Below are 26,127 nucleotides of genomic sequence, written 5' to 3' on the forward strand. Positions count from 1 at the left end.
ATGACACTTAGTAGATAACTTGGTCGCCTGAGGGAACTATGGTCCATTATGCTCCTCTGTGAGATGACAATCTCTAAGGTCTGGAGTTTTGCTGAGTTGTACATAGGTGCAGAAGAGGACACTGTGGATGAGAATTTCTGACCAAGTGGTAGGTGCAGAGGCCAGAATGTGAGGGCTACCCCGGAACATGGTGAGCCTCCTTTTTCATAAGAAACACCGACAGGTTTATTGCAGATCAGTTCCGACCCTCCTACCCCCATACACACATGGTCCCTGGGTGGGCACTGTCCTTAATGGGCTCTTAAGAGCCCTTGTGCTGTGGCCTGACCACCAGCCCCTCTCTGGTGATGGCCCAGTTGTAGCTCTTCGGTGAGTCCAAAGCTTCTTCCACCCGTGCCTCCAGGTTCTCTGGGGTGATGAAATTTTTTGCTTCCTCCTATTGGGAGACAGAAGACCAGATGAATGAAAGCACATACCTCCTGGCCTTTAGCCCACTGAGAGGCTCCGGCTCTCTCCCTGGATGGATGCTTGGAGCCCAGGTCCTTTGTGCGTGTCCTGATGACCTTCCCATGGAAGAACATCAGGCAGTCTTACCATATTCCTCTTTCCTAGATAATTATCCACTGGACATCTCAGCCAGAACTCCAAGTACACCAGTTGTGACAATCTCGTGTCACAATGGGTAGAATCCGTTCCTCAATGTTGCCTCAATGCCCCCTCTTCATCTCTCTCAAGCTTGTCCTTCTTCCCCTATTACTTTATTATTTTTTAAATTTTATTTTATTTATTTATTTGACAGAGAGAGAGATCACAAGTAGGCAGAGAGGCAGGCAGAGAGAGAGGGAAGCAGGCTCTCTGCTGAGCGGAGAGCCCAATGCGGGGCTCGATCCCAGGACCCTGGGATCATGACCTGAGCTGAAGGCAGAGGATTAACCCACCGAGCCACCCAGGTGCCCTTATTACTTTATTTTTTTAAAAAAAGATTTTATTTGTTAGATGGAGGGAGGGAGGGGGAGAGAGAGAGAGAGAGAGAGAACAAACAGGGGAAGCAAAGGGAGATGCAGGCTCCAAGCCGAGGATCCTGACCGGAACTTAAGTCAGACACTCAAACTGACTGAAACACTCAGGTGTTCCTCCATCTATTACTTTAATTCAGACCCCATCCTTTCTTGCTGGATGACTGCTAACTGGTTTCTCTGCTTTTATTAAGTCTCACACCTGCCATCCCAGCCCAGAATATTAATACTTTAATGATTTATCGCCCGCAAAGCAAAATAGGAACTCCTTGCGGAAACGGGAGTCCCTCCCACAGATGCGGGCTTACCACGCCTAGCTACTCTAATACTTTTCCTAACAATTCTCACCTCTCTGTCTTTGCGCCTGCCAGCAACTCTCCTTGAATTCCTTCACTCCCAAATCCTCACATGCTAACTCTAAAGACTCAAGGCGACTCGCTTGCTCAGTGCACGTAGCCAGAGCCCCACTGCGCCGCGCCCAGGCCGACTTCCCGGCCTCCAGCTCCAGCCCCAGCCTCAGCACCCCGCGAGACACGGCCCACCTGCAGCTGCAGCACTTCCTGCTCCTTGAGCTGCACCCAGGCCTGCGCCTCTAGGGCCCGCCGGGCTTTCTCCTCCGCTTGCCGCTGCTCCTGCTCCCGCGCCTCCTGCCGCAGCCTCGCTAACCTGGGGTGGGGTGGGGCAAGACGCTGACACTGAGCGCGGCTGGCTCTCCCCCGAGCCAGCCAGCGGCCCGCCCCGCCTCCTCGCCCACTCACCGCAGCTCGAGCAGCCGCTGGTTCTCCGCCTGGTTCCAGGCCATCAGGTCGCGGTGCTCGGTAGCATCTTGCAGCGCCTTGCGCTCCGCCAGGACCCCAGCCCGGGCCTCGTGCACCTTCTTCCGCACCTCGGACACGAACTCAAGCCTGGGCGGAGACGCGCCCAGAGTCGGCACCCTCTATGCCCGCCCGCTCTCATACACTGCCCGCGGCACTAACGGTCGCCTCCCCCTTGTCACACACACCTGAGGGCGCGCACCGTCTGGCGGTACAGCCGGTACCGCTCCGTCAGCAAGAAGAATTCTACAGGATCCACCGCGGGCGGGGTCGTCACGCGACCGACCTTGGACTTGGCTGGAGGGTCGTAGCGGGTCTTCCGGCCGCGCACCTGCAACAGTAGCGGGGCCGGTGGTCCGCCCGGGGACCCCCGGCCCAGGACTCGCAGCGCGCGTATCATGGCCCAGGCCTACCCGGCGTCGGGCGCGCCGCAGGGCATCACGGGACCCGGAAGCGGCCGCGGAGCGCCACGGGACATGTAGTCCACAGTCCTTGCCTTCCCGCTCTTCCGGCCCCGGGGGCCGCTCGAGGGTCGCGTGTCTGCGGACTTCGGCGCTTCCGCCCCAGGCCCACCGGCTCTGGCTGCTCCCACCCTGCGGGGTCTGCACTACCCCGCCCCACCCCTCCCGTGTCCCTCTCGCCGGCGGGCCAGGCCCACGTCCCTCCAAACCCATGCAGGGTAGGGTCGTAGTGGGGTTGGGCGAGGGAGGGGACGGAGAGAACTCGAGGCAGCAGCTTCAGGTTCTTCACATCTTTATTAGAGGGCGACAGGGTGCGGCGCTCTACGTCTGTTCTGCAGGGGGTAGGGGCTGGTCATGATAGTTGATGCCCTGGTCACCTGGCCGCCCAGCTGCGACCTTATCCGCCCCCATCCCTCCCATCCTGGTTTTGCGGGGGATGACGCTGCCGCCAGACTGATGCCCCTGCCAGCTAGACGACCCAGCTGCGGGCTCTGTAGCTTCCTGGGCGTTGTTCACCCTTAACACACCTGGTTTGTAAAAACCTGAGCTCACATTGACTCATTTAAGTGGTTAAGTTTTTGCCTTATTGGAATTTACAACTTCTTCCATTAACCGCTCTCCTAGTGCACTTTAAATTTGCGAAGTAGTAATAATCCATCTCTGCACACCGATCTTCTGCAATCGCTGTCATTCCTAGTGCATGTCAGTGACCACCTGGTTCTTGGTGCCCTCCTACTAGTTGAAGTTCATGCCTCTCACCTCTTTCCACTGAGGGCCTGCCCACCTCTAGAAACACTGCCTTCTCTTGACAAAGGAAGAAGTCTGGAGGACCCCACTACAGCTAGTCTTATTTATGAAGGTTTTCAGTACAATCATCTCCACTTCACTAGTGACTTCTAATCTTTTACATAAATATAAACTGTCTAGAATTCTGAGAAACAGGAAGGATAGCAGATGGTATCCTTCTGTGTGTGCCTGGGATGTCTTAGCATGGAGTGTGTCAGTGTTGCCTTGTTATCCCCCTCTTCTGTTCACACAGCTGCCCCAAGTCCTTAGACGCAGTGGCCCCTACTGGGCCATGCCCGGCCCCTCCCTACACTTACCAGTAGTGTCTGCACCAGGTGCTGCTTCCAGCGGAGGGGCCACCAGCCTGTGGTTCTACTCTCCCAGGGCACACTGTTCTCAGGGGGAGCCAGGGCGTTCCTTGGAAGGGTTTGGGCAGTCTGGTCTGGGCTGCTTGCTGCAGTGCCCAGGACCCGTCCTCAGAAAGGAGCCAAGGCTGCGTGCGGCCTGCCCACTACTCCCACCCCAGGCTCTAAGATGAAGGAGCCCCAGCCAGCATCTTCTTCTTCCCACTCAGGCGGGGGAGACCCTTAACCCACCTAGGAGCCTTGGGGCCTGCTGGGGGTGCTCGGCTGAGCTGGAAGCTCGTTTTCCTCCAGGGTACCAGCCATGGGACCAGTGCTGGGCCTTCGAGGATCCAGGGTGGACGGTGAGCAGCAGCAGTAGCAGAAAGCCTAGTCTGCAGCTGGCCATGGCAGGGCTGCTCCCGTGGAGAGTGGACAGCACTTAAGAAGAGACACTGCCATCTATACCTCCCCCCTTTTCTTTCAGGAGCCCCCTGGACAACTGGCACTTCAGGGGCAGCTTTAGTGTTTCCTAATGCCCTTCCCACTTCTGCCACTGCTCCTCATCCCAGAGCTCCAGGATCTGCACCCCAAAGGCTCCTGGCAACTAGCCTTCCCGAGCCCCCTGGGGGTTCCCAGCCTTGCCAGCTGAGGGTCCCCGAGTCCATCAGGTTTACCCCTTCTTCCTTCAGAGATTCCAGTAGCGGGAGAAGGTTGGGAAGAGGAACAGAGTCCGGTAAGGGGAGCTACCCAAGAGTAGCAGCAATGTGTGGGCATTTGGGGCACCTGGTGCATGGCACGCTGCCTCTGTTCTCTGTAGTTTGCCATCTCTCATCCATGGTAGGTGAGGATGTGGAATGGATGTCTGATGGTGACAAGGGCAAGTGCTTCTACCCCTTGTCCCTCCTTAACTAGAGGCAGCAGGCACAAGAACAGCATTGGGGGTAAAGGGAAAGGTGTTCTCCCCTCATCAACCCCCACTCCCACCCAGGGACATGGCTCATGGGTAGAGGAACTTGGGAGGGAGAGAGGAACAGCGTGCCACACACCCAGGACAGACTTCCAGCCAGGAGCCCCAGTCCTAGGGGAGAGCAGCTTCTTCACTCACCATGGGAAAGCTCTGGATGAGGTGGCTCCTTGAGGTGGATCCTCCAGGCGACAACAGGACCCCCAGACAGCCAGCTCTGGGATTTATTGATCAGGTGACTCCACCCTGTTCCTGATCCACACACTCCAGTGATGTCTCAAAGAGGGAAGGGGAGTAGCCTGACACCCAACACCCTCCCCTTACCAGTGTATGTTCCTGGTGTATTTTTAGCCAGTGACCCTAGGTCACCAGACAGATTGCTCCCTCTCCCTGCCTTCCCAGGGATCTGACGTCGTAAGATTCCTGCTCCAGCTTGGCCAGGCCCTAAAGAATCATCTTCCCACTTCCCAGGCTGCATCCTCAAGCTCCTGCCCTTTGGCCTACACAGCCCTTAGTCTTCTCTGATCCAAAAAGGGAACTGTGGCCTGGAGGGGGCAATGCCTGGGGGACTCTGAGTGCCACACAGTTGGCAGCCTAAGTGGGGAGCCCAGCAACGTGTAAAGGTCTGGGGGAGACGATGAGGGCCTAAGGGCTTGTTTGCCCCACTGTTAAACTGGGCTGGATGGAGCCGTCCTCATCCACACACCTGGGCACGAGGGCTGGGTCACTCCAGATGGAGGCAGGTTTGGGTGGGGCACACCTACCCCTAGGTGGTTCTCTCTCCTCCCAGGAGGCCCATGAGAGGGGGCCCAGCTAAGGGGACAGTGCAGCATCTGTGGGCCTACGAACGAGCAGGGGGTAGGAATAGTTTTGCCTCTCAAGGTTCCAAGCCTTCGCCTGTGCTCAACCCAGGACTATTCATGGAGTTGGGCACAGCTGAACTAGGACACTTGAACGTGCCCCCACTTCTCAATCTGCGTCAGTTCTGCTTTCCACTGCTCGCCAGCTATTAGCCTGGGGCCAGGGGAGGGCAGAGGCCTGTTTACAGGATTAATAGCCAATCTCTGCATTTGCGCTGAACAGCAAATGCAAGGGCCAGGGTCAGGCTTGGCATTGTGACAGTCAGTTGTCAGGGAGTAGGTACGTCAAATCCTGTGGCAAAGATTGGGGAGGGGATGGCGTAACGGGCACCACAGTCATCCACAGGGACCTGGACTTCAGCTGCCCAGGCAGGAAAGCACTCATCAATTTCCAAAATGACTTATCTTTAGCAGGGACCTGAAGCAATGTGTAGGTTGTGTATTCAGTTAAACTGTTTTGGGAAATAAACACTTTGTTCCTATATGTGTTGGTTAACCAAGTAATTTTGGGGGAAATATTTGTTTTGTGAAAATGACTGAGTCCACTAAGTTAGCTTAGTTCTGGTTTGGGTTTACAGAATGTTTTATTCAAAGTCCCCTGTGTTTATTTTAAAAGAGGAATGGGGTGCCTTTATTTTTTCTGTAACTTGTTTATGGTTTTTCCTAAAAAACCAAACCAGAACTAAGCTTCCCAGCAGATGCTTTGGTTCCTTTCTTTCTGGCAACATCCGTAGCTCTTTAAGAATGTTTTCTATCCTCTTTTAGATTACAGGCTCTGAAATTCATCCTTCTATCCCTCTCAGCAGGGCACAGAAAGCCATTTGTTCACCACTGAGCTCCAACTAATGGTCGGCCCTTGAGGATAGGACTTCATCCATCTGGGAGTTGCTTGTAGTCAGCTGGGAAAAGGAGAGGCTTAGACCTGAGTGCTCAGGTGCTGCTGGAGCACAGAAGGGCACAGACCCCGATCAGATGGTCTGGGTGAAGGATGACAATGAGTTAGCTGGAGTCTGCACACAGAGCAGCTGTGGGCTTCCCTTGTAAGGAACAAAAACGGTGAAGAGTCAACATAGGAACTGCCAGTGGATCCAGATCCCTGGACTAGGGGTGGAGGGAGAGAGGCGCAGAGAATGCTGGAAGGCCGCAGGAAGGGACAGTAGACTCTGGAGAGACCAGGTGAACCCCTGGGCAGTGGGAGTGTGAGACAGGGGCCCATGGGTCAACCCATGCAGTCACTTGGCAGGAAGAAGGATATGCCTCCCTGGAGCTCAGGGCTGGAGAAGGGCGGAGGGTCTACAACACATAGACCACAAGAACGCCTAGTCTCTGAGGAAGGAGAAAAAGGAGGAGCAGAGGCTGCAGAGTAAAGATAAAGTCAGAAGGGAAGAACTGGTGGACAGAGTGGATCTGTGATAAGCAGTAAGAAAAGAATCTGTGAGGATGAAGGGTAGAAGAGGGGTGAGTGAATCTATCATAAAAGCATAGGCCTGGGGGAAGTGCCCTTTTTTAAAATTAAAACCAAAGACTTGTGCATTTGGTGATGGTGGAGTGCTGAAGGAAACTGAATGCCCAGGAGGGCACTGACTTGATGAAGTGAGCTGGGGACTGAAGACTCCTACCATCTTAGCCTCTGGATCTGAGGCACTTCCCCACAAAAGTCCTGGAAATGTGGACAGATATAAAAGGAAATGAAAAGCTTTTTAATCTAGTAAGTGTGGATATACAAAGACTTAACCCTGGACAGAATGACATAACCCAGACGTTTTGGAGCAAAGCACCAGGGAAGCTGGACCGGCCTTGGCCAGCTACCTCCTCTCTCTTCCACACCCCTGTGCTAGGGAAACAGTGAGGACACTGACCATTTTCCAGGGAGCAAGGCTGGCTGGGATCACTGCACCAAAGCTAGGCTGGGAATGGAAGGTGGGTCCTGGCAACTAGCTGAGAGCTGAAGAGGCTGTACCAGTTGGAGAGGAGCTGAGAGGACAGCAGCTCCTGAGAGAGCACTAACAGCAGGGCTAGGAGCGGCCCAGGAGCGCCCCAGCCCTAGTCTGGCTGCCCCACCCCAGACAAAGGGAGACGCTTCCTCAGGGAGTCAAAGCTTTTATTACCTGATAATCCCTAGTGTGGTGCCAGAGATACCGCTCTGGTCCCTTTACTCCCCACAGTGGGTTGTGGTGGTGATGGAGGAGGATGGAGATGGAGGGGGGAGGGATTATTTACAGAGCAGGGAGGGAACAACAGCCTGATAGGGGCAGAGGAGAGGGGGGCACCAGGACAACCAATTTCCTCAAGAGCTCTGAGAACTTTGTGCTTTTTTTTCTTAGTTGATGCTGAGCTACCTGGAATGATTTTGTGTTCCTTCTTCAGGAAAAGAGGTCTAAACCAAAGAATAATACAGCCCAATTTCCAGGCAGAGGATTTCACGATATCAATCCAAACATCACACTATTTAATTCCCCAATAAAACATTGGAAAAAGGACTATCAGTGCTAACACATTTACATATAAAATCTTCCACCTAATAGGTAATAGAAGCCTATGTACCAATTTCTAAAACAGTTATAAGATATATACACAATTTTGGGTATATTAACAAAACAGAATATTACAAAATATTAAAGGCAATTTTCCTGTCCACTGGATCTCATCACCTCTTACTTGAAGTTGGCATAATCTGAGAATGCGTCAATATATTCCTGCACCACCTTGTAGCAGAACTCATACTGTTCCTGCAGAGCAAACAGAAGAGAAAAACCAGCGTTACTGAGGACAATAGGACCTGCAGTTCCTGACCGGTATTTAAAAGGGGAAAAAAAAAAAAAAAAGCCTGAGGGGAAGTGAATGTTTTTGGACTTGAACCTGAGTCCCACCCTGCCTTCCAGAGTTCTGACAGCATTCCCTTTCTGGGTTGAGTACAGCTAATTCTGTCCAAGTGAAGGTGACCCAAGAGGGAGACACGGCGCTAGGCCTGCAGCGCAGATGAGTGTGCTGGGCTGGTGGACCAAGCAGGCAGGGAGATGGCTGTGTGGCCCGCACCTCACCAGAACTGCCAGGCTGCAGGTACCCCAGGTCTCAAAGCCTCACCAATGCCTAAACCTCTTAAAATGTGTTTTTCTTTCCCCTTAGACATGTCTAGCTCTCCAGGGTTCCAGGGCCCTTCCAGATGTTTGTCCCCATAGTCAGTGGTTACTGGTCACTGGGACCGGCAGAAGCCTGAGCAGAAGAGGAGGCACTCCTGAATCTTCCCACCCCAGGACCCACAGAGAAGTGCAGAGCCCTGTGGGGCACCCAGGCACCCCAGCACCTCCTTCTAGCCTTCCAAGAGGCCACTCAATTCTCTTACTGCTGACAGGGCTGTGCCTCTCTGCTTTCACTGCCACCGAGGCTTATTCTGTCTGGGGCACCTTGGGAAACAATGGGCCCTCCGGGAGACCCTTCCCCTTGTGACGGCCCTGACAGAGAGGGGCTGTGGGTCGGAGGTGGTGTGAGCAGCATACCAGTGTCTGGACCATGTGTGGCCTCTGTAGCCGCAGGCTCTTGACAGTCTGGAAGACATCCAAAATCCCCTCCGCTTTCACCCGTTCCAGGACTGTGCTTAGGGCACAGAAGGTCCCCGTCCGTCCTGCCCCCGCACTGTAACAGAGCAGACACATTGGTTACAGCCCGCTGGGCTGGGAAAGTGAAGACAGTAGCAATGAGCACATAAAGGCCAAGGTGGAGGCTGGTGCTCATGGAAAGGGGTGGCATCTAATGGAGATGGTTGGGGGGGGGCCATTTGCTCCTCTCCCCATAAGCCCCCTGCTCACACTGCTCTGGGGGAGGAAGGGGTACTGCTGCTGCCCTTCTTGTACATCCCACTTTGCCACTGAGGGACTCGCCCATAGGACAGTGATGAAGAACCTCACACACCCTCCTTCCCACCCAACACTGAGCCTTCTCCATCTACCTGAAAATATACCTGCATTGCCCTGATGTGCTGCTCGCTCATGCTGGGATTCTAGTCTCTTTCCTTTCCTGATAAACCCTGCCCCTCTGTGCTGTGTGTGTGTGTGGGGGGGGGGGGGTGCGTGTGATTCTTTTCCATGACTCTCATTTGCTTCCTAAATCCCAAGAATCCGGACTCTGACAATATCCACTCTGTTCAATGTCATCGGTTCAGACCCTCACTGAGTGCCTTCTGTGTGGCTGTGGCATGGGGAAAACAACCCCAGACAATAAAGATATGTAGTGTGGGAAGGAAAAAGAGGAACAGGTGTTCCAGGCAGGGTGGTCAGGGAAGGTTCTCTAATAGAGTGTCACATGAGCAGAGACCTGAGGTGAGGGCAAGGCCCAACAGCTATCTGTCTGGAAAGGAGTATCTCAGGCATAGGCAGGATGCCTAGGCACGGAAGCTGTGTAGCTAAATCTGATGGCTGGAGGACAAAAAGGAAGAAAGGAGAGTGGTGGGGTGAGGTCAGAGCCCTTAGGGAGAATGCCAGCCCTTGGGTGCACCTCCTGCCTGGCCTAGGCAAGAGCCCTCAGATCAAGTTGGGCCTTATGAGTTGTTAGGATTCTCAGTGATCTGACCTGACTGAATTTATTTATTTATTTATTTATTTATTTGACAGAGAGAGAGAGAGAGATCGAGATCACAAGTAGGCAGAGAAGCAGGCAGAGGCAGCGGGGGGGCAGCAGGCTCCCCACTGAGGAGAGTGCCAATCGATGCAGGGCTTGATCCCAGGACCCTGAGATCATGACCCGAGCCAAAGGCAGAGGCTTTACCCACTGAGTCACTCAGGCACCCCTTGACTTAAGTTTTTAGAAGAATCTCTCAGGCTGCTGAGCTGAGAACAGGGGGAAGGGTGGGACAGGGCAACATGTGAGGGCCGTGTAACTACTGGGAAGAGGAGGTGGTGGCTTAGGCAGAGGGGTGCTGGTGGAGGATATGAGAAATACTTGATTCTGAAACTATTTTCCACGTACAGCAAAGTCCAATATTAGATGTGCATATGGGAGGAAAGAGGGAGAACAGTATGGCTCCAAGGCTTCTCATCTGACTTAGCTGGGGGACTGAAATGTCACTTACTGACTGGGGAAGGCTAGGCAAATAGTGGACTTAGAAAGAAAGACCAGAAGTTCTGATCCAAACCCTTTAAAATGAAGAAGTGGAAATTTTGAGTACGTAACTAGACATATATATCTGGAGTTTAGGGGAGAGGATGAACAAGTGACAATGACACAGGAGTTGGTATGAAAGCAAGGAAACAAGATGGGCTGCCTAGGGGAGTGGCTGTTAGTCAACAAAGAGGTCCATCTGGGCCCTGGACCACAAACGGAGAGGAATCAGCCAATGAGGACACAAACAAGAAGAGAAGCTGTGCCGGAAGCATTCCATAGAGAAGCGAGTGGTTAACTGTGTTTGATGCTAATGAAGGTCAAGGGTAATGAGTCAGAAGTATCTCTGGACTTAGCAATGTGGAGGTCATAGGTAGCCCTCACAGGGGCAGTTGCAATGGAGTGGGGAGGGGAGAGGTTAACCAGAATGGGCTCAAGACAGAACGGAAGAGAAGAACTGGGGAGTTAGTCTGAACAAATCTTCTGAGAAACTTTACTATAAGGAAAACAGAAATAGAGGGATACCTGGAAGGAAATTAAAGGTAAGAGTTTTTAAAATATTAAGATGGGATGGGGCGCCAGGGTGGCTCAGTCCTTAAGCATCTGCCTTCAGCTCAGATCATGATTCCTGGGTCCTGGGATCGAGCCCTACATTGGGCTCCCCACTCGGTGGGAAGCCTGCTTCTCCCTCTCCCACTCCCCTTGCTTCTGTTACCTCTCTGTGTCTCTCTCTGTCAAATAAATAAGTAAAAATCCTAAAAATACATATATATTAAGACGGGAGAAATTATAGCACATTTGCATGAAGATGGTATTTATCCAGGTCATTATTCAGAGGAAAACCTGATAATGTAGGACAGTGAAGTCAGGTTCCTGAGGAGATAAAAGGCGATGGAACTGATAGTGAAGTAGAGGGTGGCTGTGGCAGACAGGCCCTACCACAGCCCCCCAGATCCCTGCCTCATGGTGTTCACACCCTTATGTAATCTCTTCCCCATAAGTGTGGGCAGGATATGTGATATGCTTCTAACCAACAGATAACAGCAAGGGGGATGAGATGTATACTACACATATGTGATTACGTTACATGGGATTTTAACGCCCGTCTTGCAAGGAGACACTCTCTTTTGGTGACTTAGAAGAGGCAAGCAACCACACAGGGAAGGTCCACGTGGCAAGGAACTTCAGTCCAGCAGCCCACAGGGAACTGAATGCTACCAACAACCAAGTGAGCTTAGAAATGGATCCTTCCTGGGGGACCTGAATGGCTCAGTTGGTTAAGCATCTACCTTTGGCTCAAGTCACGATCTCAGAGTCCTGGGACTGAATACAGTACTGGGCTCCCTGCTCAGCAGGGAGTCTGCTTCTCCTTCCCCCTCTCCCCCTCCCCCTGCGTGTGCTCTCTCGCTCTCTCAAATAAATAAATAAATAAATAAATAAATAAAATCTCAAAAAAAGAAATGGATTCTTCCCATTCAAGCCTCAGACAGGATGACAGCCCTGGTTAGCACCTCGACTACAGTCTTGAGAGACCCTGAAGCACAGGACTCACCCAAGATGTGCTCAGATTCCTGACCACAGAGACTGTGAGATAAATGTGTGTTGTTTTAAGATGCTAAGTTTGTGGTAATGCTATTAAACAGCAATAGATGATTAATGCAACTGGCTTCAGAAAGAGGACAGACAATTCATCCACTGAACAGGAGGGATGCAGGGTCCATAACACTAATGCAGGTGACAGGCAGCTACGTGTTGGGAGCATATGGAAGTTCTGATTGCTTCTCCTTTCTTAGTCAAGCAGAAAAACACTGTCCTCTCTTAAATAAGGGGACAGAAGAGATGCTGATGGTTATCTAGGTCTGAGAGGAGGTGTGAAATAATAATCTAGGCTGGCAAAGCCTTTCTGTAAAGGGTCAGATAGAAAATACCTTAGGTTTTGCTGAGAAGAGATAAAATCAGTTATAACTATACAACTCTGACCCCTTGTGTGCTGAGCAGCAGTATGAGGCAAGGAGAGCACCATGTATGGTCTCAATTCTGTTGCTGGAGCATGACAGCAGCCAGTTTGTCACAAATGGGCATAGCTGTGTTCCAATAAAACCTTATATATAGGGGCACCCGAGTGGCTCAGTCATTAGGCATCTGCCTTCAGCTCAGGTCATGATCCCAGAGTCCTGGGAATGAGCCACGCATTGGGTTCCCTGCTCAATGGGGAGACTACTTCTCCCTCTCCCACTTCCCCTGCCTCTGTTCCCTCTCTTGCTGTGTCTCTCTCTCTCTCGCTTTCTGTCAAATAAATAAATAAATAATTTTTTTTTTTTTTAAAGGAAAACAAAAAACAAAACCTCATATGTAGACACTGAAATCTGAATTTCATGCCATCTTCATGATTTTTAAAAATATTAAAACAGGGGCCCCTGGGTGGCTCAGTTGGTTTAGTATTTGCCTTTGACTCAGGTTATGATCCCAGGGTCCTGGGAGCAAGTCCCTTATCAGGCTCCTTGCTCAATGGGGATCCTGCTTCTCCCTCTGCTTGTTCTCTGACAAATAAAATCTTAAAAATGTAAAAATAGTTCTTAGCTTGCAGATCCACACAAAACCAGGTGGTAGGCCAGATTTGGCACTGGACCCCTAGTATGCCCAGCTGTGGTCTGTAACAGTGGAAGGTGCAGAAGGATAGCAAGGCAACACTAAGGGCCAACCATAAGGTCAGGAATGTAAACTGAGTCTTGTAACCCGGTGCTTCTCTGCAGACACACTCAGCAGCACAGCATAAATGGAGGCTAGGTAGAGAATCTGGGGTTTGCCAAGAAAGGGTGACCAAGGGAAAGAAAAAAGTGTAGGGAAGGAAGTATTTATCTGCGCAGTCCAAGGAATCCTTTTTTCTTAAATTTTTAGTTTAGTTTTAATTTTTAATTTTTTTAAAGTACTCTCTACCCCCAGTGTGGGGCTCAAACTCACAACCCCAAGTTCAAGAGTTGCATGTTCTACTGAGCCAGACAGATGCGCCACTAAAGAATTCTTTTAATCTTGCCAGTTCAGTGGGCACAAAGCTACATTGCCTTGTTTTCATTTTCATTCCTCAGAATATTACTAGTAAATTGTAGCACCTTTTTGTGTTCACTGTCCATTTGTATTAGTTGGTGCACTTGCCACTTTTTTCTTCAAGATATTTTAAAAATGCTTTATTTTTGTATAGGTAGCCAAATTTCAAAACAATCCCAAACAACAAAAGGTTTCCTTCCTATTCCACTTCATCGCTTTCAGATACACTTCCAGGAAAGCGCCAATGTCCTCAGGTCCTTACCTGTCCTTCCAGAGATATTTTTATGCATATACCAACAGAAACATATTTCTGTTTGTTTGTTTTTTTTTAAGTTATTTATTTAAATGATCTCTATCCCCACACAGAGCTCCAACTCACAATCCCAAGATCAAGAGTCGCACACTCCACCCACTGAGCCAGCCAGGCAACCCCCCAACAGGAACACATGTTCTTTCCCTATCTCCCATTTGCTTTTGTTCACAAAACAATACATCTAGAGGATTAACCCACACCCAGTATGTAAGCAGCCTCCTCATTAATTTCTATAGCTCGAGATCCATCACAGCTTATTGAGTCAGGCCACCATTAATGTGTTTAAGTAATTTATAATCTTCCACTATTATAAACAGTACTTCAATCCTAATGATTATTTCCTTTTGGCCACTTGAAGCACATTTACTGGATACATTCCCAGAGGTTCCTTTGCTCATTTTTCTGTTTTTAAAACCAATTTGCAGAGATTTATGATATACTCTTCCAAGAATTTTTTTCCCTAATTATAACAGCAATACAAACTCACGGTAAGTTTTTTTCCCCTTAAAATGCAATCTCAAACAACATGCCCCAAACAAAATTCACCCTTGCCTCCCAAAAGAAGTCCCCTTCTCATCTTTCTTCTGTCAATGACAGCAAACATTACCAGTAACCCTGATTTAAACTTGGGATAAACCCTATAACCTTGACTCCTCTTCTCTTTCACATCTGTTTTCAGTCTTGTTCATTTTTCTTCAAGCTAGTCTCAAAATAGTTGCCTTCCCCCCCCCCCCTGTGTATCTTTCTTTCTTTCTTTCTTTTTAAAGATTTTATGTATTTGAGACAGTGAGAGAAAGAGAGAAGGAGCAGGGGGAGGGGCAGAGGGAGTGGGAGAAGCAGGTTCCCCACTGAGCAGGAAGCCAGACTGGGGCTGGATCCTGGGACTCCAGGATCATGACCTGAGCACAAAGCAGATGCTTAACTGACTGAGCCACCCAGGCACCCCTTTCCCTGTGTTTCTTATGGAGGCCAGACCTCACCCCCACAGTGCCCAACTGGACTCTCCACTATCAGTCCCCCGTTGCTCGCCTATACCCCAACACTATCCCAAATGCTCCCCTGCCCAGTATCTTAATGTCATTGGTTCCTTAGCACTTAATGCACAGTTCAAACTCTATGACCCTCTCTCATTACCCGGCGCTGTGCTGGCCACTAAAATCGAGTGCCAGGTGCTGCCCACCAGTATATCCTGCTCTTGTCTGGCTTTCTCCACTGCCGCTTCCCCTGCCTCCTTCTCCCAGCTTTCTCTCCCATGCCGAGGGCTGGGGAAAGTGGTACCTGCAATGCACGGTGATGGGGTGGTTCCCTGACTGCTGCTGCTGCTTCTGCACGGCTGCAATGATGCTGATCATGCCCTTTCCGTCACTGGGGATGCCCACTTCAGGCCAGCCGTGGAAGTGGAACTGCCGGATCTGCCGGCTCTTGTTCTCCTTTGGAAGAAGGGTGATTAGAGAGGCAGGGCGCCCTGGTTTTTCCCTGGGGGAAGAGCCACACCCCCCAGCCACCTTACCCTGGTGTTGGTGACCAGGAGGTCTCTGACAGTGTAGCTCTCACATTCCTCCTCTTTCTTTAGCTCCACTGTGATATCTCCATAGGACACCACTCCATCAGAGGGCCAGTACTGGGCACACTTCTCCTGGAATGACAAATGGGAGAAGTGAGGGGCTTGGAATACCATGTATGGTAGAGGTGGGGCTGCTCTCTGAACTGCCTGCTCCCCTCTTACAATAACCACCTCTTAGAGGACACACGTCATCTCCAAGATATCAGAGACTCAGAGTGTCATTATATTACTTAATATCACTCCAATTCCCTTCACTAGGAGCCTCACCAATACCTCACCAGCTGAACCTTTAACAACGTGGATTTGAATTGCATGGGCCCACTTTTACAGAGTGGTACAAATGTATTTTCTCTTCCATGATTTTCTTAATGACATTTTCTTTTCTCCAGTTTATTTTAAGAACACAGTACATCATACATAAAACATAAAATATGTGCTGTTAATGTCAATGATCAATCTTTAGGTCAGTAGGAGGCAATTAATTACATTTTTTAAATTACTTATTTTTTTATCAATTATTTTTATTAACATATGTATTATTTGCCCCAGGGGTACAGGTCTGTGAATCGTCAGGCTTACAGACTTCACAGCACTCACCATATTACATACCCTCCCCAATGTCCATAACCCTTCCCCCTAGCAACCCTCAGTTTGTTTTGTGAGATTAAGAGTCTCTTATGGTTTGTCTCCCTCCTCATCCAATTAATTACATTTTTGATGAGTCAAAAGTTATACGCAGATTTTTTTTAAAGATTTTATTTACAGGGCGCCTGGGTGGCTCAGTGGGTTAAAGCCTCTGCCTTTGGCTCGGTAATGGTCCCAGGGTCCTGGAATCAAGCCCGGCATCAGCCTCTCTCAGGGAGCCTGATTCCCCGGCCCCCCGCCTCCCTCTCTGCCTACTTGTGATCTCTGTCAAATAAATCTTTAAGATTTATTGATTTATAAATAAATCTTAAAGGTTTATTTATTTGAGAGAGAAAGAGAGAGAGGCAGAACACAAGCAGGGGTTGTGGGAGAGAGAGAAATAGACTCCCCACTGGGCAATGAGCCTGATGTGGGGCTCTACCTCAGGATCCCAGGATCATGACCCAAGCCGAAGGCAGACAACTGACTGAGCCACCAGGCGCCCCCACACAGATTTTTTTTTTTAATTACAGTTGACACACAATGTTACATATGTTTCAGATATACAGTACAGTAATTCTGCAAGTCTATACGTTATACTGTGCTCACCACCAGCGCAGCTACCATCTGTCACCACAGAACAGTATTAACATTCCACTATATTCCCTACGCTGCAGCTTTCATCCCTGTGATATATGCAGACTTCTGACTGCACCGTAGAAAGCGGGGGCTGGCAGTCCATGCCCCCAACCCCCATGTTGTTCAAGAGTCAACTGTATATTTAAAGACTTAATTCTTGTATTGACATAATCATTTAACCTTTTGCTGTTAACTTAGCTATAGTCTAAGTTGCCACACATGACAGGACATTTGAAGAGCTCTGACCATCACCTCTGCTGTGTCCAACATTTAAGAGGGAGAGAAGTGGATGTCTTTGCTCCAGTTCCTTTTCTCCCCTCCTTTGCCCCCTTTGGGTGTTTCTACCTCTTAGAAATGCTTACATATGTCAGACTACTAATCCAGAAAAACCGAACCCCACTGACCCTGCCACCCAGCCATGGTACTTTACTAGAGCCCAGGCCATAGTATCTTCCATCCCTCTCCTCTTGATCTTCTGAATCTGCAATGGCACCCACATTTCTGTCTTCGTGAGTGAGTAGGAGATGGGTTACAGCCTGTCTTTGCTGGCATCTGGTTCAATCTCCTCTATAACTATGTATGGGCAGAAGCTGCCACTTTTTTATCTTTGTCTCCCCGCACCTTGCACACCACCCACACGTGGCAGGCTCTCAGTTGCTGCTAACTGAATTTGTTCAATGTTTGCAGAACCAGTCAGGCTATATGAACATAAATAAAACAATACAGTTATACTGTCCATTTCTTTGGAGCATTTCGGGGAAGATCTTAAAATATTTCACTATTGGCAATTTTAAAATCCTCAACCATAAAGGTATTTCACATTCACCGGGAAACTTACAAAAAGTAGAAAAACTAAAATCACTGATAGTCTCTTAGTCCAAATAAAATCATTATTAAAGGTCCATTTTAGTGACTCTTCTTGCTTTTCATATGTGTGATGATTCATTACCCCCTTATAAATGACACTGGGGTCATTTTAAAACAGAATTATCAAAGTGGTGGGACAGGGAAATGTAACAGACCAATCTTTTCTACATATACCCACTTGGAGTCCTGGGGATGCTGAGGGTTGGGGCTCTAGGTGCTCTCCTCAACTAGAACAGCTTTAAAAAAAATTCTAAGGCTCTTAAACAGAGATTATGTTGATTTTTAGGGCACTGGTGGATGGAATGAATTTTGCTACCAGAGTTCCCTCCCAATACTGCCCTCACACAGTTTATCAGCCAGGACTGAAGACTGGGACTTTAAAACCATTACAAGTGCTGAGCTCCAAATGGACTTGAGAGAAGTGGAGTGTGTATGAGCTAGAATCACGCTATGACGCTATCACGCTAGAAAAAGAAATAATATGGTCCCCCACTTTATGGCTTTCAGGTATCTGAGACCCTAGTTTTGGTGGTGAGGCACAACAAAGAAAAGGGGCTGACTGGAAGAAAGCCACCAGTGATACAGCATTAGGGAACTATTAAGAGAGTCCTCTCTTAAAACTGTGGACAGGGAGGTACGCCCCGGTGGCTCAGTCAGTTAAGCCTCTGCCTTCGGCTCAGGTCATGATCCCAGGCTCCTGGAATCGAATCCCACATCGAGCTCCTTGCTCTGCAGGAAGCCTGCTTCTTTCCCTGCTGCTTGTGCACTCTCGCTTGCTCTCTCTCTCTCTCTCTCTGACAAATAAATAAGTAAGTAAATAAAATCTTAAAACAAACAAACAAACAAACAATTGTGGATAGGGAATCAGTCAACAGTAAAAGCAAACAGGGAACCTGCTGTGGCTAGTTTAATGGGGACAACTCTCAAAGGTGACTACACATGGTTGGGACCAACCAAGAGGTTAGATTAATGCCAGAGTGAGTTTCAAGGTGACACAGTTTTGTAGGTGAATAGGTAAGAAGACAAGCCTGGTAAATTTACAGGATTAGGATTTTTTTCAAAAAGATTTTATTTATTTATTTACTGGGCAGAGAGAGAGAGAACACTTATGAGAACAAGCAAGCATGAGCACGAGGGAGGAAGCTGAGGGAGAGGGAGAAGCAGGCTCTCAGCTGAGCAGGGAGCCCGATGTGCCGTTTGATCTGAGGACTCTGAGCTCATGAGCTGAGCAGAAGGCAGACACTTAACTGACTGAGCCACCCAGGCGCCCCAGGGTAAGGGTTTAAGAGATGATATACCAGAGAAGCCACATAAGACAATCACAAATGTTGGACCAATGGCAGCAACTGATTACACTCAGCCAGGCGAAGGTTACAGGGTTTATTTAATTTGGCTCTCCGAGTGGGCACAATACAAACAGAGGAGGCAAGCTGGACTTAAAAACAAAGCCAGCTATTTAAGAGAAAAAGGCAACAACTAAGGGAAATGGCAGTCCAGAGGTGCCTCTCATGGCTGTGGGGAGGGCGATGGCAGAAAGAGTGGGGCCTAAAGCAGCACTAGTTCAGGAGGCTGAGTTAAGTTGCTGGAAGGCAAGGTTTTGAGGGAGGTTTTGGAATACTCAGCAAGAGTAGAGCCAGTTTAGAGACGCTCCTCTGAGCCAAAGGTGAGGAACCCTGTTCCTTAAATAGCAGAACACGTGCCCGAGGAATCCAGAGCAGGGGCCAGCAGTGGCTGCACCTACTGATGCCCAGAGCTATGCAGGCCCGGGGATCCTGCTGAAGAGGAAGACCTGAGAGCACAGAGCGGAGACCAGGCTTGGGCAGAACACAAAGCAGTGACAAAATACAGAACCTCCTGTCAAGGAGTAGGCTATGACCCATCTCAGCAGCCATGCCCCACTTAGCAGCTAGATGGCAGAAGGGAACAAGGGAAAATGGAAACCAGGAGAATTAAATTAAGCAAGTGAAACTATGAGAAAGAAGGACCCAATTCAAGTCTTGGGACTAGATGTCAACATTTCTGAAAGGCTCCTGAATTTTGTATGCTGGGTAAATTTTCCCTCACGATCTCAGGAAGCCCAAAGAAGAGTTTAAGGAGTGACCACAGTTAGAATTCTATTTTTGAAATGATCTCTGGCTGCCATGGGAAGTGACTAAAAGTGAGCAAGAGTGGAAGTGGGGCTGTCAAGCTACTGAGTGGTTTAGGTAAGCAGACGATGGTTTTGAGGAGGGGCCCACAGCTGTGCTGGAGAGAGGTGGACACACTCAACATATGTTAGGCCTCACTGATGTGGGAACCAAAGAAAGGGGAGTGATGAAGGTAACTACTAGACTTCTGACATGAATAACTGGGCAGAAGGCTGGACCACTTACTGAGATGGTAAGAAGAGCTCGGACTAGTACTGGGAAGGAGGAAATCATGTTTCATCCGGGCCAGGTGGAGTTTGAGATCCTTAACAGTCATGTGAAGATATCCAGTGGGCACAGGGGTACACCAGTCCACAACTAGGAAGTTGACACAGATTTGGGAACCTCCAGCATATAAATAGCATTCCAAGCCGCAGGACTACATGAGGTCCTCAAGGGAAACTGTGTTAACTACAGAGTCTAGGGCACTTCAGTGATTAGAGGTCACAGAGGAGGACCCAGATTGTGAGATAAGGTGCCAAGAAAATAAAAGACTAGGAGAGAATAACAAATGTTAGCAGGAAAGGATTATAATAATGATAAGTCACAAAAACTCTAGAGAGAGTAAGGAGGAAGGTAAGAACACGAGGGGAGTCGGGGCTGAGGAAGTGGAGGAGTCCATGGCTCTGAAAGAGGACTTCAACCACCTCCACTTTCACCTTAGTCTTTATTTTCTGATTAAGTTTTTCTCTCCAGCTTCTCTCTTAATTCAGGCAAAAGACCTGGCTGGCAAAGCATCTAGGGATGGGAACCCTCAAGCAATGATGACTGCCCTGGCCTCAGAAAGACTCCACATGACTGGACTGACCCCAAGACAGTGATCAACCTGACTGTTCTGCCCACCTGCATGTACCCACTGACCTTTATCCCACAACTTCCTTAAATGAACCTAGAACTATTTTCTGCGCTTTAAAAAAATTTTTTTATCTTCTGCACTTTGGGCACAGTCTCTGAGATGTTAGTCCACTGTCTTGGACTCAGTGCTGGCCTCACTGAAATAAATTCCTCTCTTGTTTCACCTCTGCTGGGCTCTCTGCCCTTGTATTGTCAGTGGGAAGTGGCTGAACTGGGCCTGTTTGGGAGCCCTGGAGCTCTTGAGCCCTTGGACCCTGGGCACAGCTAGAGACCTGGTGAAGATAAAAACTATGGAGTAAGAGATGGGAAGCAGTGAGGTGGATACTTGCCAGATGGTGAAGCAGGGCAGGATGCAGGGTGCCTGGTGCTGAGAGCCCAAAGGCAGCACAGATATGGTCAATGACTTGATTTGAGTGGGTAGCTGAGATAGCCAAGAGACTGAAAGACCACCTCGATGGATACTTAACCCTTCAAGAGCAGAGGCAGGCATAGGGGCTGCCAAGGGGCAATAAGCCAGGTGTTAAAATCCTCAGTAGCTCAGGGTGGGAGATGGGAATAAGTGCTCAATCCAGTAGCAGATTACTTGGGAATGGGACTTTAACCTCAGATTTATGTTTTCAAGTTACAGATTCTAGATAACGATATCCTAAAGAAGCTGCAAGAGAAGCTTTTGTGTCTTTGCTCCTGCTGCCTTTACCCTCCTCCTCCTAGATAGCACCTAGTGTCTTTCACAGTCCCGAGGCTGACAACAGTGATAAGGACACAGAGCTTTGTGACAGGCATCTGATGCAATCTCATTCTACTGATTCTGGATAAGTGGAACACAACACTGGGTGGGGCTGACCCAATGCAGAAACTGCTAGAACTGCTCTGCCCACTCGGATGAATGGTCCAACCTAAGCTATTGCGGGAACAGGCCTTACCAAGCATGTTGGTGGACCCCTCTGGTTAAGATGGAGCAGGGAGGAGGTGGGGGAAAGAAACAGGGAGAAAAGAGGATTTTAAGTTTTAATTCTTTCGGGATTTTAATGTATATAAAATTGACAATTTAGGATTAAAACATTTTCCTTGGGACTTTAAAACCAGGTGTAAGGAGTAGTGGTGTCATGTTGTGTAAATGTAGATAGCTTTCACTGGATCCTTTAGGTTCCTGTTAGTATCTCTGGAGGCTACACTTGATAAGACGAATGGGAGATGGAACAGGAAGGGAAATCCTGTCTTAGGGGGCGGTGAGGCCTTATAGAGAATGTCATTAATGTCCTGTTCTGGTTCATTTCAGAAGCTTCTAAGGGCAAGAGCTGCTGCCTATTTCACAGGCCCCGCAGAGAGGAAATAAGGCAGAGTGGTAGGTAGAGGGGACTGCAGGCTTCATCAGGGCGTGGGAGACTGTATGCACGTGGCTCTTTTCCCCATCTCCATCCTTAACTCTCACTAGGTTTCCTTCAAGGATGGAAGGGCTTTATAATCCTGCGGGATGAAGTCTGACGTATTCAGTGGCCACATTTTATTGCGGGACAGTGGGTTGAGAGATGATACTTGTGCTTGTTATCCCAGTGCTTCTCCCTGCAATATGGGCTTGCGTGTCACAGATCTGGAGATGGGCAGTGTGGGGATAACCTCAGGCAGGTCCAAGGCTCCTCTGTACCTTCCATCCTGGCTTATTGAGAGGGCCAGGAAACACACACCCAGCTCCTGATAACGTAGTAGCTCATTGCCCAACTGCAGAGCCAGGAACTGTGCCCCAAACCTTTCACCTCATCAGTACTGTTATTAATGACAGATGAAGACCTCTGAAGTATGTCTGTTGATGAGGGACATGAGAGAAATCTGGAAGGAATAGCTCATGAGTTAAGTGATTAAAACTGGAAAAAAAAAAAATCCTGACATACAGAATATCAGAGTGTGCAAATATGAATAAAGCTGTATCAAAGTTAAAATAAACAAACTGTGCAAGTACAGAATGGGGAAGGTGTAGCTAATAACAACTAGCATAAAATATACTTAGTCATTTTTTTAACTGGTTGTAAATTCAGCGAGTCCTAAGTGGGTGCCATCCTTAATTCTTCACCCTGCTTTCACTATCTTTTGGGACAGACCCTTTGTCACCATCTGTACTAAGTCCTGGCCATCAGCAGTACCATCATAGCCTTCTTTCTCCTTGTGCTGTGCTCATTTTTCATCTGCCCTCCTCACTGAGCGAGAGGGACTTTCAAAAAAACACAAGGCTCTGAAACTGCTCTGTGAAGTCCAAACCCTTCACTACAGCTCAGAAAGACCTTTATCACCAGGCCCTTGCTGGTTTCTCCAGGCTCCTTCTCTCAATTCTGATCTCTGTTAAGTCACACACCAGGCACAATGAAGTGCCCGTTTACTGCACTGGGCGATCATAAACACTGTGTGAACACAGACTGGGATACCCAGCATCAGCGAGGGGGTGTGGGCAGGAGGCAGGCAGAGAAAGAGTGACCCCTGAGATGGAAATGCTCAGTAGAGGCTCTGTGACTATGACTCGGGAACAGCAGATCCCCCACACTGGGCGGGGGGGGGGGGAGATGACCCAAGGGGGCCTCTAAGGTCTGTTACATTCTGAGTTACCATTCAATTCTACTTTTAAACTGATTTGAGGATGTTTTCTTTTCTTTTTAAGAGTTAGCTTTTTTTTTTTTTTTTTTTAGAGATTTTATTTATTTATTTGACAGAAAGACAGAGATCACAAGTAGGCAGAGAGGCAGGCAGAGAGAGGGGGGAAGAGAGCTGCTGAGCAGAGGGAAGCTCCCTGCTGAGCAGAGAGCCCGATGCGGGGCTCGATCCCAGGACCCTGAGACCATGACCTGAGCAGAAGGCAGAGGCTTAACCCACTGAGGCACCCAGATGCCCTGAGGATGTTTTCTTTAAAAGATTTCCTTGTTATTGAATGTCAGCTTATATATTTCTTCTATTATTTCTATTATTAATGTCAGCTTTTGCATTTCTTCTATTATTTCTATTATTTCTCAGGTTCTACTGTTTTTCTGTAGTCTGCAAAGAGGCAAATCATCTTCCCACAGTTCTCTAGTTCATTCTTCTGGCCTGGAAGGCAACTTCTTTTTACGGACACTCAGAAGTTCCACATCAGATCCTTGGTCTGGCGCTGTATCCCTCATTCACTAGCTCTGCCCTGTCTGGGGGTGAGAGGAGGAGGCTAGCACAAAGCTAGGCTGCAGGCAACCATATTTAGGAGAGAAGTTAAGAGGCAGGAACTGTATGGGGTCGCAGACCACACTGCTCTTCCAATACTGAGAGAAGCTCATGATAGCTCAGATCAACTGCCTGGATATGGCTTTTTGGACAGTTTAAACCAAACACAGCTCCCCTCCACCCCTATTCCTGTGCTCTCTGTCTCCCACAGCCCAGGACGTCATTGAACTCACCTGGCCTCTCTCCTCCAGTTCTGTTAGCATCACGATAGAGCAGGATTTCCACTCCCAGATCATTCGCCAGAAGTCCTCAATGGTGTGGAGAAGAGGGCCCTGGCTGGCGATGTAGGAGTCCTTCTGCCGGTAGCCCTATACAGACCAGGTCCATGGTAGGAGTAAGGTGGCTTAATGGGGAAGGGCTAGCGAAGAAGGCCACTAAAATGGGATGGGGCTGCTTGGAGGCAAACTCATCCCAGGCAGAACTCCCCTTTGGCTAAGGACCAAACCTTGTCTGAAATGCTGGTCTCCTTCTATGAGGGTGAGGGAAAGGGGGGCTGGAGCTAGGATGAAGAGAACAAGAATGGGAAAAAGCAGAGGCTTTCAGTCCTTGGCTGTGGTCTGTGCTATGAACTTTTTCCTCTAGTTATTACTGTGGTGTCTGCCCCGTTTGCTTCACCACTTTCTGCTCTCAGGAGCCTGACACACCTAGTGTGCAGGCTGGGTATTGGTTCTACATTTCATGACTGACAAAAGCACAATCCTCCCAAGCACTGGAAGGATGGCACTGCAAGGCCCAGCCAGATTTCCATGGAAGGTGGGGAGCTCTGGGACACAGCCACTTACATCAATGAAGGATGCATTCACGTAGTCCGTGTTCTCCTCACCCCTCTTAACTGGAATGATCACTCTGTTGAATTCATCTGCAGAAGGACAGAAGCTGTGGCTCCCCGATGGCACCTGCCCTCTCCTACCTCTCTTTCAATCTTTCCCTCCCACCCAGGCCCTGGGGAGGTATAATCCCAGCTGGGCAATAACATGCCAGTACCCAGGCCAGGAGGGAGAAACCTTTTGGCCTTCATGTTTTTTTTTGTTTTGTTTTGTTCTTTTAAATTTCCAGAAGCCACTAAAAATCTAAGAGCAAAAAAAGGCAATACTCTAATTCTGGTCTCCAAGCTGAGAAGTGGAAGGAGGGATGGGGCACTAAGACTTTGGAGTGGGGAGAGGACTCTTACATGGAATGATCTGTAGAACTCGGTTCTTCTTCATGTTGGCTGGAAGGTTTCCAGTCCGCATCTTGTCATTCTGGATTTTGATTGAAGTTAACTTCTAATTTGGGAAGGAAGGGGAAACATTCCTCATCTCTGTAACTTGGCAAGATGATGCCTGTCAGACCTGCATCTTCAGGCTACTCCAGCTGCAAACTGCTCCTCCTTGGAGCCCTGACCTCCACTTCCACATGTTCTTTCTGGAACACCATTTCTTCTATCACAAGTTCAGCAAACAAGCCAAGAGTGTTTGGGAAACACTGCCTTGCGGACTCCTTGTGGACCCTTCTGGGACTCCTTGGAGCTAGAACTTGATGATCCTGGAGTAAGGATCCTGGCTTCATAAGACAGCGTGAGCCTGCCTCCACTCCAGAGGCTGTCTCGGACTCATTCGAAAACCTTATTCAAATGCACATGCTCCCTTCTCCTGATTCTGAGGTTCCTTCTTGATCCTTGCTACTTAAAAGTGTAGCCCATGAACCAGCAACAGTCTCATGGCATTAGAAATGCAGAATCTCAGGCCCTAACTCCCTTTCTCCCTGGCAAATCAGAACCTGCATCTTAACGGGATCCTACAGTAATCTGTGTGCACATTCTAGTTAGAGAAGAACTACTTTAAGGGATGTGATCCTTCCCACTGCAACTCAGAATCTCTTCTTCTGGGAACAGTTATGTTGACATGAGTGTGACATACTCTTCAGTGTGCTGAGAACCACTATCTAATGGTTGACAGCAGAGGTCAACAACCTATGGTCCATGGGCCATATCTGGCCTGCTGCCTATAAAAAAACACAGTCATGGAAACACAGCCAGGCGCACCTGTTTATGTAGCAACTCCGGCTGCCCTGGTGCTACAGCAACAGTGTTGAGCAGTTGCAAAAGAGACAGACTATACTGCCTGTAAAGCCTAAAATTTCTACTGTCTGGTCCTTACACAAAAGGTCTACTGCTGCTGTACACTATAATACATACAATAATATGCCTGTTGGCAGGGGTAAGTGGGCTGGGGGACTTAAACAAAATACCACTGCCAGATTGTTTTGTTTTGTTTTTTCTTCTTTCCTCCTAACAAAACCCAAGTGATTCTAACATGCAGGACGGGTTGAAAATTACTAAGCTATGAATAAAAGAAAAGAAACCCACTGCTTTAACCACATACATATCTTACAAGGGGATTCCCCATTTGCTGCTAAATCTCTAAAAGCCAGGCATTCCATATTCCCCAGAGCACATAGATCCTTCAGTCTGAAAGA

At 48.9% G+C, this 26,127-nt stretch overlaps 3 protein-coding genes across 6 annotated transcripts in view; all 3 read right to left on the bottom strand.

The window, feature by feature from the left end:
• Positions 1 to 200: 200 nt before the first annotated feature.
• Positions 201 to 2,281, bottom strand: MRPS26 (mitochondrial ribosomal protein S26). Its single transcript, XM_082744559.1, has 4 exons — positions 2,020 to 2,281; positions 1,775 to 1,921; positions 1,559 to 1,682; positions 201 to 436 (listed from the first exon to the last, which is right to left on the bottom strand). The coding sequence occupies exons 1-4, from the start codon at positions 2,229 to 2,231 to the stop codon at positions 302 to 304; spliced, it is 618 nt and encodes a 205-aa protein (XP_082600685.1). The 5' UTR covers positions 2,232 to 2,281; the 3' UTR covers positions 201 to 301.
• Positions 2,282 to 3,256: 975 nt separating this feature from the next.
• On the bottom strand, positions 3,257 to 3,920 carry LOC309871496 (progonadoliberin-2). The gene is made up of 2 exons (XM_082744560.1): positions 3,675 to 3,920; positions 3,257 to 3,553 (listed from the first exon to the last, which is right to left on the bottom strand). Exons 1-2 carry the CDS (start codon positions 3,826 to 3,828, stop codon positions 3,345 to 3,347), a joined length of 363 nt encoding a protein of 120 aa, XP_082600686.1. The 5' UTR covers positions 3,829 to 3,920; the 3' UTR covers positions 3,257 to 3,344.
• Positions 3,921 to 7,330: 3,410 nt separating this feature from the next.
• PTPRA (protein tyrosine phosphatase receptor type A) overlaps positions 7,331 to 26,127 on the bottom strand; it is a 143,196-nt gene continuing 124,399 nt past the window's right edge. For all 4 annotated transcript variants that reach the window (XM_082744553.1, XM_082744552.1, XM_082744555.1 and 1 more), the window contains 7 exons: positions 24,842 to 24,935; positions 24,453 to 24,529; positions 23,844 to 23,978; positions 15,209 to 15,334; positions 14,977 to 15,128; positions 8,744 to 8,879; positions 7,331 to 7,975 (listed from right to left, as the gene is read on the bottom strand). In XM_082744553.1, the coding sequence (XP_082600679.1) occupies positions 7,901 to 7,975; positions 8,744 to 8,879; positions 14,977 to 15,128; positions 15,209 to 15,334; positions 23,844 to 23,978; positions 24,453 to 24,529; positions 24,842 to 24,935 (795 nt within the window). In that variant the 3' untranslated portion in view covers positions 7,331 to 7,900. The remainder of the gene's footprint in view (positions 7,976 to 8,743; positions 8,880 to 14,976; positions 15,129 to 15,208; positions 15,335 to 23,843; positions 23,979 to 24,452; positions 24,530 to 24,841; positions 24,936 to 26,127) is intronic.

The sequence above is a fragment of the Mustela nivalis genome, assembly GCF_964662115.1.
Source record: "Mustela nivalis genome assembly, chromosome: 8".
Classification (NCBI taxonomy): Eukaryota; Metazoa; Chordata; class Mammalia; order Carnivora; family Mustelidae; genus Mustela; species Mustela nivalis.

What these genes read in the sequence shown, in the direction of transcription:
- MRPS26 (XM_082744559.1), bottom strand. Translation starts at nt 2,231, where the DNA reads ATGATACGCGCGCTGCGAGTCCTGGGCCGGGGGTCCCCGGGCGGACCA. An exon ending in CAGACGGTGCGCGCCCTCAG is followed by an intron (nt 1,922 to 2,019) that starts GTGTGTGTGACA and finishes GTCTCCGCCCAG; the next exon opens with GCTTGAGTTCGTGTCCGAGG. An exon ending in CAGCGGCTGCTCGAGCTGCG is followed by an intron (nt 1,683 to 1,774) that starts GTGAGTGGGCGA and finishes ACCCCACCCCAG; the next exon opens with GTTAGCGAGGCTGCGGCAGG.
- LOC309871496 (XM_082744560.1), bottom strand. Translation starts at nt 3,828, where the DNA reads ATGGCCAGCTGCAGACTAGGCTTTCTGCTACTGCTGCTGCTCACCGTC. An exon ending in GCAGGCCCCAAGGCTCCTAG is followed by an intron (nt 3,554 to 3,674) that starts GTGGGTTAAGGG and finishes CTCCTTTCTGAG; the next exon opens with GACGGGTCCTGGGCACTGCA.